General features: G+C 41.4%; 1 protein-coding gene across 2 annotated transcripts in view; it reads right to left on the bottom strand.

The window, feature by feature from the left end:
- Positions 1-601: 601 nt before the first annotated feature.
- Positions 602-14,847, bottom strand: part of EFCC1 (EF-hand and coiled-coil domain containing 1) — an 87,569-nt gene continuing 73,323 nt past the window's right edge. The window contains exons 7-8 of one of the 2 annotated variants that reach the window (XM_033926477.1): positions 6,263-6,332; positions 604-1,342 (exon numbers count right to left, since the gene is read on the bottom strand). In XM_033926477.1, the coding sequence (XP_033782368.1) occupies positions 1,209-1,342; positions 6,263-6,332 (204 nt within the window). In that variant the 3' untranslated portion in view covers positions 604-1,208. Of the gene's footprint in view, positions 1,343-6,262; positions 6,333-14,847 lie in introns of both variants that reach the window. The other variant, XM_033926478.1, reaches the window with a different exon arrangement.

The raw sequence follows: 14,847 nt of genomic DNA on the forward strand, positions 1-14,847 counted from the left end.
GTGCAATTAGTACTATTATGGGGCGGGGTCTGGGGTGGAGATTGGGTAGAGATGGGCAGGGTCTGGCCCACAACTTAGCCCAGTGCTCTTCAACCGCTGGTCCACAGAATAATTCTTTTATTTCTGCCAGTCCATAGGTGTAAAAAGGTTGAAAAACACTGGTCTAGAGCACTGTCCACCAGTCTTTCTGCGGTCAAAATCCCAATTTGTGCAGCCACAGGAAAGAATGACTTCTTGGTTGGGGCAAGGCAATAAGATCTTAAGGAACTCTGGTAGACTGCAACCCTAGACGTGGGTTTTGTGACCTCATTTGGGGTTATGACTGCAATTTGGGAATTTCTGGTTCTCAAACTTATCCTGGGAGACCACCAGCCAAATTTGCATGCCTGCAACTTCCACCATTATGCATATTTGTCTCATACATATTAAATAGGTATATCCTGAAAACCTGACTGTTTAGTGGTCCCCCATGACAAATTTGAAAACCATTGGTCTAGATCAGTGGTTCCCAACCCTGTCCTGGAGGAACACCAGGCCAATTGGGTTTTCAGGCTAGCCCTAATGAATATGCATGAAGCAAATTTGCATGCCTATCACTTCCATCATATGCAAATCTCTCTCATGCATATTCATTAGGGCTAGCCTGAAAACCCGATTGGCCTGGTGTTCCTCCAGGACAGGGTTGGGAATCACTGGTCTAGAGAACATGGAATAATCTTTTTTTGAGTGAATCAGAGTACCTTCCTGTGTACTCTACACTTGGACTCTTTAAAAAATCCTCAGGAGATGCAACCATTGGTTTATTTATTTATTCAATTTTCTATACTATTCTCCCAGGGGAGCTCAAAACAGTTTACATGAATTTATTCAGGTACTCATGCATTTTTCCTTGTCTGTCCCAATGGGCTCACAATCTTATCTAATGTACCTGGGACAATGGGGGGGGGGATTAAGTGACTTGCTCAGAGTCACAAGGAGCAGCGTGGGTTTGAAACCACAACCTCAGGGTTCTGAGGTTTTAGCCACTGCTGGGAAATTTTTAGAAGTCTTAGTTTCACTGTCTTAATTTTAACACCTTTGTCCTTATTTCTGGAAGCAATTTGTTTAAGGCAAATCCATTCCTTCCAGATTGAGCAGGATACCATCAGGCTGTAACATTATAAAGTTGGTAAGCAATAACCTTGAGAAGCTGTAGATGGCACTGTTGTTCAACAGGAGATGAGCAGTGGGTTAGACAGAGACTGGTGACTCTGAGCCGTCTCTACGGGTTTGTTTCTTAAGAGCTCACATGCGGTCAGTTCCTGATATAAGGTATCCAGAACTTCAAAAATGTGGGTCTTGCCTATGAAAGAAAAATCATTTTTATTTACAAATAAGCTGCACATTCAATTTTCAAATTTATAAGCAAAGGAACAAAGGTCAATAAATACAAATTTTACAAGATGATAACTTTTTATTTAACTAACTCAATAACTCTCCTAGTGATGAAATGTATTGTATTGGCTTACATCAGTTTTGTTTATGCACAGTCTAGTGGATTAACACAGGAATCATGTCATTCCCCTTCTGATACAAGGCTGGACTTGTGGCATGAATGTAGTTTATATTCTGTGCTACACAGGAGACCCGTGCTTGCCAAAGGGGTTGAGTACATACTTTCTGCTCACAAAAAGAGGATGTTCAATGGTGTAATCTTCTAGCCAGGGATCCTGAATTTCTTAGTGCAGCTGCCAGTGAACAGTAAAAGCACAAAGATGAAAATATTGGCTCCTAACTTGCCTTGAAGAAATAAATCAAATATGTGGCAGATTCAGTTCTTCACAATACCTGAACCAAACTGATTGCCATTACCCTAACAGCATGGAGAAGCTGCTCTAGCTTAGCACCTACTAAAAGCTTTTGAGCTGCCTTACCACCCATATGTGCACCATTTTCCACTTGCCAATGCTGCTCGGGACCTTCTCCATCCATTATTACAGCTTAGAGTAGAATTCATCTCCTATCCAAGCTATGTTTCAAACAGTACCTACTACTACTATTACTTATTTCTAGAGCACTACCAGATGTACACAGTCCTGTACAGAGTCACAAAGGAGACGGCCCCTGCTCAAGTGAGCTTACAATCTAAATAATCAAAACAAACAGGATGCCAGGGTAGGAGTTATAGCTAGAGGGGATGGTTGAACTGCTTGCTAGGGTTTCAATGATATGAAATGAAACAAAAAGTGTCAAGAGAAGGATGGAATAACTTGTAAGTTTCATGGCTCCACATTGTTCCCTTGGTTGGGCTGAGACCTGCAAGATGGAAGAGTGCTACTTGATATGTATTTCCTGATGCTGAGAGCATGGCCACAATGCTCTTGGTAGACAATTTGACATGGCTTGGGGAATACAGGAAGATCAGCTACTTCCTCTTGAATCATCTGAGTACTCGATGCCTGGTTTTGGATCCATAGAGGCTGCTGTATTCTTCCCCATTTGGATCGCTACTATTGCCTTGATTGCGCCGGCAGCGCTCTGACTTTCTCACACAGATTTTGGATGCTTTTTGCAATTCTGCCTCTTCTGGCTTAAACCAATGGACCTGGAAGAAGGTTGTCAAATACTGAAACACAAACCGTGTTGGGTCCATGCCACAGACTTCTTACTGTATACTTATTAAGCATATGCATCTTCTCCATTTGTGAAGATTTTTAATGTTGAGATTACAGTTTCCACAGTTCTCCTTTGTTTTTGGTACTCTTTCCACTACCAAGAAATATGAACAATGCTGGGGGCATTTTGAAGGCACTGGTGACTTTGGTGCTTTAGTAAGTGCCTTGCTCTCATAAAGAGTGATGTTGCATCCCAGCCTTCTCTTATCATTCATTATCGTGAGCCTTCAGCATTGAGTACAAATCCTTCCTTTTCTTCAGGTAGGCCTCAGAGGATAACCAGTCTCAATGGTGTCTCTCGATGACTAGGTTGACTGATACACTCAATGCCAATGGATCTCAAGCTTCAAGACTCATGGAGACTTACACTTCTTTTTTTTTTCCTTTTTAAATCTTTATTCATTTTCAAAAGTACAATAAGTGTATCAATATGCAAAGACAAATTAATCATAAATATATCACTTAATAAACATCAATATAATAATAATATGCTATTATTACCCACCCTTCCTATTATATAATCACATATATTGTACAATATATATTAATAAAATAAAATAATCCCCCTCCCCCTTCATAATTGAACCTGTAATTTAAGGGAAAAAATGTCATCTAATCAGTACAATTGTTAATGGCTCCCACACATCTTGAAATTTCCTAAAACATCCTCGCTGTATTGCAATAAATCTTTCCATTTTATACATGTGACATAGGGAGTTCCGCCAAAAATTATAATTTAATTTACTCCAGTTCTTCCAGTTATAAGTAATTTGTTGAATGACAACCCCAGTCATTATAAGTAACTAGTTGTTAAGCCCGTTCCATTAACGGGTGCTAGAATATATGTCTGTCTGTCTTTTTCTTCCCTCCATTTCCCTGTGTAGCGCTGTCTCTGCTTTCTTCCTCACTCTGCACTGTCAAGCTGTAACATTACTGCCTAGCTTTTTCTCCCTGCAAGCATCTCTGCTCTCTTTCTCATCCCCAGTCTCTTTGCTCTTTTTCTGTTCTTGCAGGGGTCTCTGCGCTCCTTTCTCTATATGTTCCTGATTCCTTCAAACTTCTGTTTTCTCTGTATGCTCCTGATCCTGTGTTTCCCTGTAGGTGTCTCTTTTTTTTATTTTATTCCTTCTTCAGTCTGTTCTTTATCTGAACATTCCCTTCCTCAGTCTCTCCAACTGCAGCTCTCTTGCCCTCTAAGCCCCTGCTGTGCATGTCGCTCCTGATCCCCTCTAGTGTTTAAGCCTGTTAAAGCCTCCTTCCTTCATATGTCCCCTATTTTCAGCCCCAGCTCCAAACTCATTTTTTTAGCCCCCCCCAGCCCTCTTCTCCCATCTTTTTCCTTTCAGCTTCCAGCCCCTTTTTCTCCCATGTCCCTGGAGCCTATTAATCCACCGAGAAGCCCAACCCTTCCCTGCCCCAAATGGAAGCGTCCCTTTCCCCCTCTGTGGCAGTGGTTGTTTTTATTTTTGGTTTTGGCCGGGGTTTCTCCCACTCTTCCTCCCCTTCCCCTTTTGCCCCCTCTCACTGGTTTGCTCTCCTATTCTCACCCATTTTCTGCCTCGCTTTCCCTTTCTCTTCCAGGACCGGTCTTGCTGCCTTGTTATGCCAGCTGGGTTTCCATGGCAACCCTGCTCGCAGGTCTGTGAGTGTCGGGCCGTAATGTTATTTCCTCGTGTGAAGCTGTCTGGGTCTGGCGGCGCCGTGTCCCTGCCTCCCCCGAGGCCAGCGGCGGGGGAGGCAGGGACATGCCTGGCGTGCCATGGTGCTGACCTCGGCGCTGAAGCTGCTGCAGAGACAGACCTATACGTGGCTGTCGCACCGGCACGCCATGACGGGTGGTGCGGACTCTCTCGGCGGTCGCCGTTTACGAAAGGATTCGGAGGAGTTGAAGAGCAGGAAGGCCTGCGTCCAAGAATGCCGTGTACTGTCACAGGTAGGCGTGCATGCGCACTCCTGCGGCCACAGACCTACAGCGCACGGAACACGCAAACAGGAGTGCGCATGCGCAGCTAGCTTTTTATTATATAGGATAATTTGTTATTGTTTGAAGAAATCTGACTTTTTGCTCTCATTGCCATACCAAACAGCACAGTATCATATGATAATGTCACTGGGTTTTCTAATAAACAATTAATTTGGTCCCAAATTGATTTCCAAAAAATCATAACAAATGGACAGTAGAATAACAAATGATCTAAAGTCCCTGCTTTGAGATGACAGTGCCAACATTTATTAGACTTGGAGCTATCCAATTTTGGTAACCGAACAGGGGTCCATAATGCTCTATGTAACAGAAAAAAACAAGTTTGTTTCATAGATGCAGACACTGTACATCTCATCCTCCAAGTCCAAATTTGTGGCCATTGAGATGAAGAAATTTGATGCTTGATCTCAATGCTCCAAATGTCTCTCAGACTTACACTTCTGATGCCAACGATGGTGGACTAAATTTACTGCACCAAAAATTCATTTGTGCTGCTTCTTCTGAAGATCTCTCTTGGACTTCTGGAACATGGTCAGGCTCCAAACATCACATGCACCAATTTGTGATGGATATGGTCTTTGTTCCATGGTGTGCATTTTTAAAATCTGGTGGGGACTTTCTTTTGGGGTATACTGAAGCAAGATCCAATGACTTGATTTTAACACCTCCAAGGCCAACAGCATGAGGGTCTCTGCTGAGAACTTCTATGAGCTAAGTGTGGAAAATAAAGGAAACTTATAAACAGATAAAAACCTAACTATGGCATTACTTGGGAATGGAATGACATGACAGCAACAGTATAAAGCAGAAAACCTTATAAATAAAGTAACTTTTTAAAAGAAAACCATGCGAGCGCTGAGGCTTTGTGGAATGACAAACACCGAGGAGGAGGTGGAAAATGATGCATATTCTTGGTGAAGTGGTTCAAAAGCTTTTTGTTGTTGCTAAGCTTGAGTAGCTTCCTACATAGGTTCCATCGGTAATATCACCCATTCTGTGAGGGCTTACAATCCTTCTTGTCCTCAGAGGGCATGAGTGTGGCATGGGGGGGCAGGGATGGAGCGGGGAGGGGGGGAGAGAAAAGACAAGTGCTTTGTAGATGATATTCCTCAAGTATAACTGTCTTTCCTCTCTTTATCTAATTCCCTTCCCTTTTCCAAAAAGACACAACCATTTTTACTAGATAAACAGATTTTCTTTGGCAGCTGTTTGAAGAATTACAGAAATAAAGTTCAGGTACAGGTTCCAGCAGAGAAGGCACTGCCTCGTGCAATATGTTTTATATATAAAATAAAGCCAGTGCTTTCCGAGGTTAAAATTCCAGAACAGAAACATGACAGATGGCCAACTACATATCTGGCCTCTATTTCAATGACTAGGGCTGCTTTTCAATTCCAGCTTTCACAGAGAATTATAATGATCTGCATTAGAGCTATACAGTACGTAGAATCAAAGTGAATGATGTTGCAAATTAAATTTGCTCTTAAAAGTCCACTGGACTTTGAGCTTGGCATTTGAATAACTTGTTCAATGAGCCTTCTTCCTTCCTTTCTGCTATGTTGTTCAGAGATCTGAAAAAGACATTTCTCTCAAATCTTGCTTTGATTTTTGTTCACTGTCTTACCATGCTGGGGATCGTAGCAGGTTTCCAAGGTGCTTAGCAAGATCTTTCCCAAAGCACGTTTTGATATGTTCTTCAAAGGCAAAGAAAATAAAATTAATACCATTTACTCAATAGTTCTGGAGTTCTTAGTCTGCTTTACAAAGTATTTTCATTGCATAGAGGATGTAGAACTCCATTTTAAGGATTTCTTATGGCTAGTCCTATGAGTGACTCAGGAGAGAGTTTTCCACACTACTGAACCACATAGACAAAAAAAATTAAACAAGGAAGCAAGAAATCTATTTATGGGCTATTAGTGAACTCATCATCTTTGTGTGGACACTGTTAGGGCACACCTTATGTCTTTAAAAGGGGTAAAAGACATAAGATTGATATTCAAAGTGATTTAAGAAATGGCTCCTGGCTGGTTAAAAGGCTTGATTGGGGCTAGCCATTCATTTTTAGTGGCATCTACCCAGTTAGCACCATTGAAAACACCCAGTTAAAACCTGATTCTCAAAACGTCATACTAATTGTAGGCGGTGGTAGGAGTCCTGCCGAAGTCTAACAGACCAATAGGGACACACGTTTTTTTAAAAAACTGAGGAGGTGAACAACGCCTACAATGTAGCCATTTGACTCATCCAGAAAAGGAGAGAAAGTTAAGGTACAGTTGGTGTTATGTAATTAAAGGAACAAGGGACCTTAAACACCTAACCCTCACCCTCCAAGAAACCTTGTTAGTTTTTTATTTTATTATTTTAAACTATTTTATCAATTTAATTTATTAATTGCAAAAAATCAAGTGAACAATTTCGGGCGAAGATGTGTTTTTGTCTGACCGCTGCCTGAAATGTTCTCATTCCCCTTCTACCCTGGGACATCAGTTTTGGTCTTGCCCGCGGATTTATAGCTTCTGGCAGCAACTGTGCACACATATTCAAACCATGTGGAATTACAAATTTTCCATGAATCCGTTGATGCTGTTTACTCTGGATCAGGTTCCCTTGTCAGCGCCAAGGGGATTTCGGAGCTTTCTTGCTCATACTGTGTTGTTGAGGAAGAAAACGATTCTACTAAGTTGGATTTCGTACGACTCTCCAACGCTTTCCCGTTGGAGGACTTTGATGATACAACAAGCATCCATGGAGCGCTTATGCTTTACTTCGTTGGACTCTGCCTTGGGCAGGGTATTCTGCCAATGTTGGACACCCTTCTGGGATACTTTAACACCACGAGCTCGTAGCCACTTGTTAAATGTATGACTATTTCACTGAGCCTGCACTGGAGTGGAGTTTATGTTGCATTTCTTTTCTGGTTGGGTTGCGGGAAGGGGGTGGAGGGGTGGGGGGGTGGTTTAGGATTATGGTGAATTTGTGCTGTACTTTGGTACTCATGAGTATTGTTGTACGCCATGTACTTTTGAGTGTTCGTTCTTTCTTTTTGAAACTAATAAAATATATTTCATAAAAAAAAAAAAAAATCAAGTGAATTTATCACCAAAATGTAAAACTGTATCCACACATTCATAGGAATCAAAAAAGGCACTTAGCTTATGTTGATATGGGACAAAATAGCCCAAAAAGATCCTAGTTGGAATTAGCTGTATAGTCCTTTTATAAGTGCATAAGTCCAAATCCAAGTAGAATCTTTTTGGGCCTTTTTGTCCCATATCAACATAAGCTAAGTGCCTTTTTTGATTCCTATGAATATGTGGATACAGCTTTACATTTTGGTGATAAATTCACTTGATTTTTTGCAATTAATAAATTAAATTGAAGCACCAAGGCATACCTATGGATGCCTTAGGCCGGTGTATGCATGGCTTATGCTGGAAGTGGCCTTAGACATCCACAGGCGTGCCTTGGCGCTTCCATAGATGCAAGTCAGATGTCTTTTAAACTCTGGCCTACATTTAAGGCATCTGTACAAAAAATAGACGTGATTCTGGATGCAGCACTTACCCGAGACTGACACACAGTAGGCGCCTGTTTTTTAGACACCTACTGTGGCAGGCGCTGTTTCCAGAATCAGGCTCTTAGTGCCCAAAGTAAAACTGCTATTAAGGGGTTGGAGTCAGCACTTAGCTGATTCAGTGCCAATATTTAGCACTTAACTCCAGAATAACCGCATAAATAGGATACATAAAGTCAGTCCTATCTTTATGCGGTTTGCCATAGCCGGTTAAGTGCTGAGTATCACACTAGCTCTGTGAAATTGGAAATTCAAATCTGGAGCCCAGATATGGCTTGGGCCTTGGAATTTCTGGGCATAACACTGGCTGAACATTAATGCCCATATTATTATTGAAAAATAATTTTAAATGATACATGAGGCTTGATTCTTCAAGGTCTTTGTCCATACAGATAAATTTTTAGTGAATCAGGCCACTCCTAGGAGAAAAAAATATCTGTGTGGCAGCTCTTGCAGCCTGAGCCATAGGGCTGGTTCTCTCTCCCACTCTATTTACTTGGCCATGTTTGATCTGTAGTCTGATAATTTGAGCTCAGAATCTGATCCATATGCCGATTTGTGATGGCAGGATGGTATTTATGCCATATTAATCTAACCTCTGTCACTGTGTTGTAATGGTGGGATTTATGTTTTATTAAAACTTGATATCCTGTTGAATTTAAAAAGTCACAGCGCTTTACACCACAGTTTCTCAATACAAGGTATGTGTACCCTTAGAGGTATCTGAGCCGCTTCGGGGAATGAGAGAGGGAGAAAGAGAGAGGGAGAAATGTTGGATGTGGCAGTAGAGGGGGTGGGAGATATGCACCCCCCCACTCCCTTTGCATCAAGGGAGGGAATGAGAGAAAGACAGATAGACAGTGAGAGAGTGATAGAGATATGTTGCCAACAGGGGTGGAGGACAGAGGAAGAAAATTTGGACTTATGAAGGGACAGAGAGAGATGTTGGTTGGGGAAGGGAATTAGGTCCAGAGGAGAGGAAGTGTACAGGAGGCAGAAAGAAAGAAATATTGGATGCATAGTCAAAAGAAAGTGCAACCAGAGACTCGTGAAATCACCAGACAACAAAGGTAGGAAAAATGATTTTATTTTCAATTTATGATCAAAATGTATCTGTTTTGAAAATTTATATCTGCTGTCTATATTTTGCACTATATTTGTCTATTTTTCTATAGTTATAACTGAGGTGATATTGCATATTTTAAAGTCATCTACCTTGATCTGTTAAAAAAAAAATTAAAAAAATAATATAACTGATAATAACATTTTCTCTGCATACAGTGTGCTTTGTGTTTTTTTATTTTGTGGTTAACATTATGTATTAAGATTATATTGTGTGTATATGAAAAATGAATGGAATAAATTGCATAATAATAGTACTATTATTATGAGGTGGGGTCTGGGATGGAGCTTGGGTGGGTCTGAGGTGGAACTTGGGTGGGGTACTCAGTTGATATTTGTTAAACTTAGGAGGTACTTGGCTTGAAGAAGTTGAGAAAGTCTGGCTTACACACCCATCAACCAGGTTACATAAAAGTAATGAAAGAAATGCCATAAATAAAAGAAAAAGAATAATCACACTAAGATCCATATAGGCAATAAAGCATAAAACATATGTTAAAATAAAAATTTCCATAATTAGTATTTAATGAGACCTCTATGTATCATTGTCTTTTGATGGAAGGGACTGTCTCTCCCTAGGAAGGTTCTTAATGTTGTTTTTTTGGTATTCTTAAGCCTGTTGCTTTGAGGTTTGATTAGTTAATCCAAATTAGTTCTTCTGCATGGCAGTGCACATCACTGCCACGGGAAACTAAGATGACCCCCAACTCTGACCTTCACCTAGTATGACTAGAGGAAAAAAAGAAACGAACGGCATGGAATTTTTTTGGGTGGTACTATACATCATTTCACTTATAAAACTATTTCATTTCCCTGTTCCATAATTACGGAAGAATGACAGCTCAGACAAACTCTGAGAAAGTGATTGTCAGCTTAGAAGTCAGTGAGCTTAGAAGGAAGCACTCTGGTGGGGACTTAACATATTGATTGACAGATAAATCTATGGCCTTTTGATAGAAACCAAGAAGATTGCTTACTAGTGACTGGCATGACAGAGTCTTGATGTTTGGGCCACTTATTTGTGATGTCATCACTCAATTGCTAAAACCGGGAAACAACACTGTTCATCATAAGTGCTATCTGAAATAAACCAAGCCCTGAAAAAACTAATAGGAAGGATCTCTTTTACTTTTCATACTGTAGTGGGCTATTTCATTTATTGCACTAATCAGAAAGGTGCAAAATATGGTTCTAAGAAGCAGAATTGGGAATGGATTATTATCAGGAAAACAAAAGTTGGATCTACTGGGAGACTTCAGGCTCACAAATTCCACATAACCCAAATGATCTCCTGGTCAAGGACAGACCTACAGGCCTTTTCGTTAAGGCCATTCTATGTCTTAACTTCAGGCTGCATAAGTCTCGTAATCTGTGCCACAATAGGTAGAAAGCTATATCTTTTTGCCATCCACTGAATTAAGTACCACCAATTAATTCTACCAGAGATATAGAGAAGAGGGGATCTATCATGCCTGCCCTCCTTACTTAAAAAAAACACCGTCTGCCTCCATTACATATGGTCATGATCACGATACATCCTTTCCTCCTTCTCTCCATGCTGTTGACAAGCTGCTGTTTTCATAAGAACATTTGAATAGCCTTATTGGGTCAGACCAATGGTCCATCAAGCCCAGTAGCCCGTTCTCACATTGGCCAATCCAGGTCACTAGTACCTGGCCAAAACCCAAGGAGTAGCAATCTTCCATGCTACCGATCCAGGGCAAGCAGTGGCTTACCCGTGTCTTTCTCAATAACAGACTATGGACTTTTCCTCCAGGAACTTGTCCAAACCAGTTATGCTATCTGCTCTTACCACAACCTCTAGCAAAGCGTTCCAGAGCTTAACTATTCTCTGAGTGAAAAAATATTTCTTCCTATTGGTTTCAAAAGTATTTCCCTGTAACTTCATCGAGTGTCCCCTGTCTTTGTAATTTTTGACGGAGTAAAAAATCGATCACTTGTACCCGTTCTACTCCACTCAGGATTTTGTAGACCTCAATCATATCTCCCCTTAGCTGTCTTTTCCAAGCTGAAGAGCCCTAACTGTTTTAGTCTTTCCTCATATGAGAGGAGTTCCATCCCCTTTACCATCTTGGCTGCTCTTCTTTGAACCTTTTCTAGTGCTGTTATATCTTTCTTGAGACAAGGAGACCAGAACTGAAACGCAATACTCCAGATAAGGTCACACCATTGAGCGATACAGGGGAATTATAACATTCTTAGTCTTGTTAACCATCCCTTCTTTATTGGCCGCTGCCACACACTAGGCAGATGGTTTCATCGTATTGTCTATGATGATACCCAGATCCTTTTTTGGGGCGCTAACCCCCAAGGTGGACCCTAGCATCCGGTAACTGTGATTCAGGTTATACTTCCCAATGTGCATCACTTTGCATTTGTCCACATTAAATTTCATCTGCCTTTTGGATGCCCAGTCTTCCAATTTCCTACAGGCCGCTTGCAATTTTTCACAATCCATATGCATTTTAACAACTTTGAACAGTTTAGTTTCATCTTCAAATGGGTTAGGTGTGTACAAACCACATAAGTCAGGATATGTGGAGTGGTGTGTGATCAAATTTACCACTAACTCTTGCTGTAGTACTTGCATCTTGCCAAGGATAGCTTCTGTCCAGAGTCTGTAAGATGTAGTCAGGGGATTTCTGCATAGGTCGCCCAAAGTTGAGTATTTAATTTTGCACATGGATCTAAGAACTATGCACCAAGTCATTGTCCTAAGTGGAGAGACTACTGCTACTACTACTTATAATTTGCTATAGCACTACAAGACAAATGCAGCACTGTATACTTTAACGAATATAACTTTAACGAATTTGTAACTTCACTGTAAATGTACAGTCTAGTTTCTTGGTGGTTCAGTTTAACTTTTGTCTACATATTTCTATTTTTAGTTTGTGATTATTCCATATTGGGCGCAGGGCAGGATTAATTCTTTGAGGTCCCCTAGGCACCCAAGTACACTGGGCCCCCTGGCCATGCCCCGCCCCCATTTATCTGTTTTCTTATTTACTTCTTTATTTCCACTTGTATTTCTTTTTTTTTTTTTTATGTTAACCGCATAGAACTTCCATGGTAATGCGGTATACAAGAATAAAGTTGTTATTATTATTATTATTAAAATCTAATTAAGACAAACAAACAGAACAAATAAGGGATCAGAGAATTACTTATGGTGGAAATTATTAAAACAGACATGGATACTGAAAAGGAGTTAAAAGCAGCCTCAAAAAGGTCCGCCCCAAGGGGGTGCACAGCCTGCCAACCTCCCTATTCTGCCGCTGCTGCTTTCCTTAACTAACAACAGCGGCAGTAAACAGGGGTATCCGCGGGTGCTCACATTGGCGGTTCTTCAGCTTCTGGTCGGTTCCCCTGCTCAAAGCCGCGGCGTTGGCTCCTTGTGCGATCCATGGCTTCATCAGAAGCATTCCCTCTGACGTCACGATGTTGGAGAGAAGGCTTCCGACGCAGCCGCGGATCGCGTGAGGTGTAGATGCCCGCGGCTTTGAGCAGGGGAACCGTCAAGAAATGCTGGGCAGGGAAATATTGTTGCTGCACAGGGAAGGGGGGGGGCGCGAAGAAATGTTGCTGCTGCACACGGAATGGGGGAGGGGAGAAATGCTGCACAGGCAAGGGGGGAGAAATTCTACTGCTGCACAGGGAATGGGAGGGGGTAGAAATGCTGCTGCTGCATAGGGAAGGGGGGATAAATGCTGCTGCTGCACAGGGAAGGGGGAGGAGAGAAGTGCTGCTGTTGCTGCAGCACCCAAGTGGGGAGAGAGAGGGAAGGAGGGAGAAGGAAGACAAGGGAGAGGAACCAGAGATGCCAAGTCCATGGGAGGGAGGGAAAGGAAAAAAGGAAAGGAGATACCAGACCATGGATGGGGAGGAAGAGATGCCATGGCATGGAGGGAGGGAAGGGAAGGAGATAGAGATACCAGACCATGGTGAGGAGTGGGAAGGAAGGAAGGAAGGAAGGAAAGGAGAAGAGAGAGAGATGCCGAAGCATAGGGGAGGGGGTGGAGACAGAAAAATGGAGAGGGGGTGAAGCTGAAATGAATCATGTGCAAAGAAGAGAAGGGACACAGGATATACAGTTTATTGAAGGGACATAGAAAGAGGGAAGATGCCGTATGGAAGAGAGAGACGGTGGACAGTAGATGGAAGGGGCACAGAGATTGTGGGCAGTAGAAGGGGTAGAGAGAGAGGGCAAAAGCTGGGTGGAAGGGGAAAAAGAGAGGGCAGATGTTGCATGGAAGGGAGAGAGGACAAATGCTGTATAGAAAGAAGAGAGCAAAGAGATGATTAAAGCAGAAACGACAAAAGGTAGAAAGATTTTTTTGTTGCTTTACTTAGAATCAAGTAGTATTGTAACTGTATTGATAAAAGTTTATAAATAGGAAATGGAAATAAGGCATTTTTTGGACTAAACCCCTTTCCTCAGGTCAGAACAGGATACCATAACAGCAGCATACTGTATTGTTGTGAAGAAAGATTTGGCCTAGATTGAAAAATGGATTATTCCAATAAAATGGTATTTTCTTATTTCTCATTATTTGTTATTATTTCTCATTTTTATTTGTTAATTTGTAAAGTGGTGATTGTTATGTATCAGTTTTTTCAAATTTACACGTACTGTCTTTATATTTTGCACAGTATTAGGGGACATGTGTCACTGTTTTTGTGGTGTTGTATGCAGAGTCTAGTTTCTTGGTGGTTCAGTTTAACTTTTGTCTACATATTTCTATTTTTAGTTTGTGATTATTCCATATTGGGCGCAGGGCAGGATTAATTCTTCGAGGGCCCCTAGGCACCCAAGTACACTGGGCCCCCTGGCCATGCCCCGCCCCCATTTATCTGTTTTCTTATTTACTTCTTTATTTCCACTTATATTTCTTTTTTTTTTTTTAATTCAAAACAAAGATTAGCATACCAGTGCACAGTTTTTCTTCTATGCAACCCCCAAACATCTCTGAACCAATCCCACCTCCTTCCCTTCCCTTCCCATCTACTTACCCAGGACTTTAACTCTGAACCCTTTCTATGCATATATAAAAGTGTTCAAATATTTGTAAAGCAGTAATACTATCCAAAATATAAGTCTATATTAATAACCAAGTTTACAACGCCTCTCAACTGCCTCACTCTACATCAACCAACTGTAACCCATATGTTCAAAGAAGCGTGGGATGAACACAGAGGATCTAGAATCAGAAAATAATATTAAATATTGAACTAAGGCCAGTACTAGGCAGACTTGCACGGTCTGTATATGGCCATTTGGGGGAGGATGGGCTCGAGAGGGCTTCAATGGCTGGGAGGGTGAAGATGGGTTGCAGTAGGTTTTGACAGAGATTTCGGCAGTTGGAACCCAAGCACAGTACCGGGTAGAACATTGGATTCTTGCCCAGAAATAGCTAAGAAGAAAAAATTTAAATTGAATCAGGTTGGGCAGACTGGATGGACCATTCGGGTCTTTACTATGTTACTAT

This window comes from Geotrypetes seraphini, chromosome 17 (genome assembly GCF_902459505.1).
Source record: "Geotrypetes seraphini chromosome 17, aGeoSer1.1, whole genome shotgun sequence".
NCBI lineage: Eukaryota > Metazoa > Chordata > Amphibia > Gymnophiona > Dermophiidae > Geotrypetes > Geotrypetes seraphini.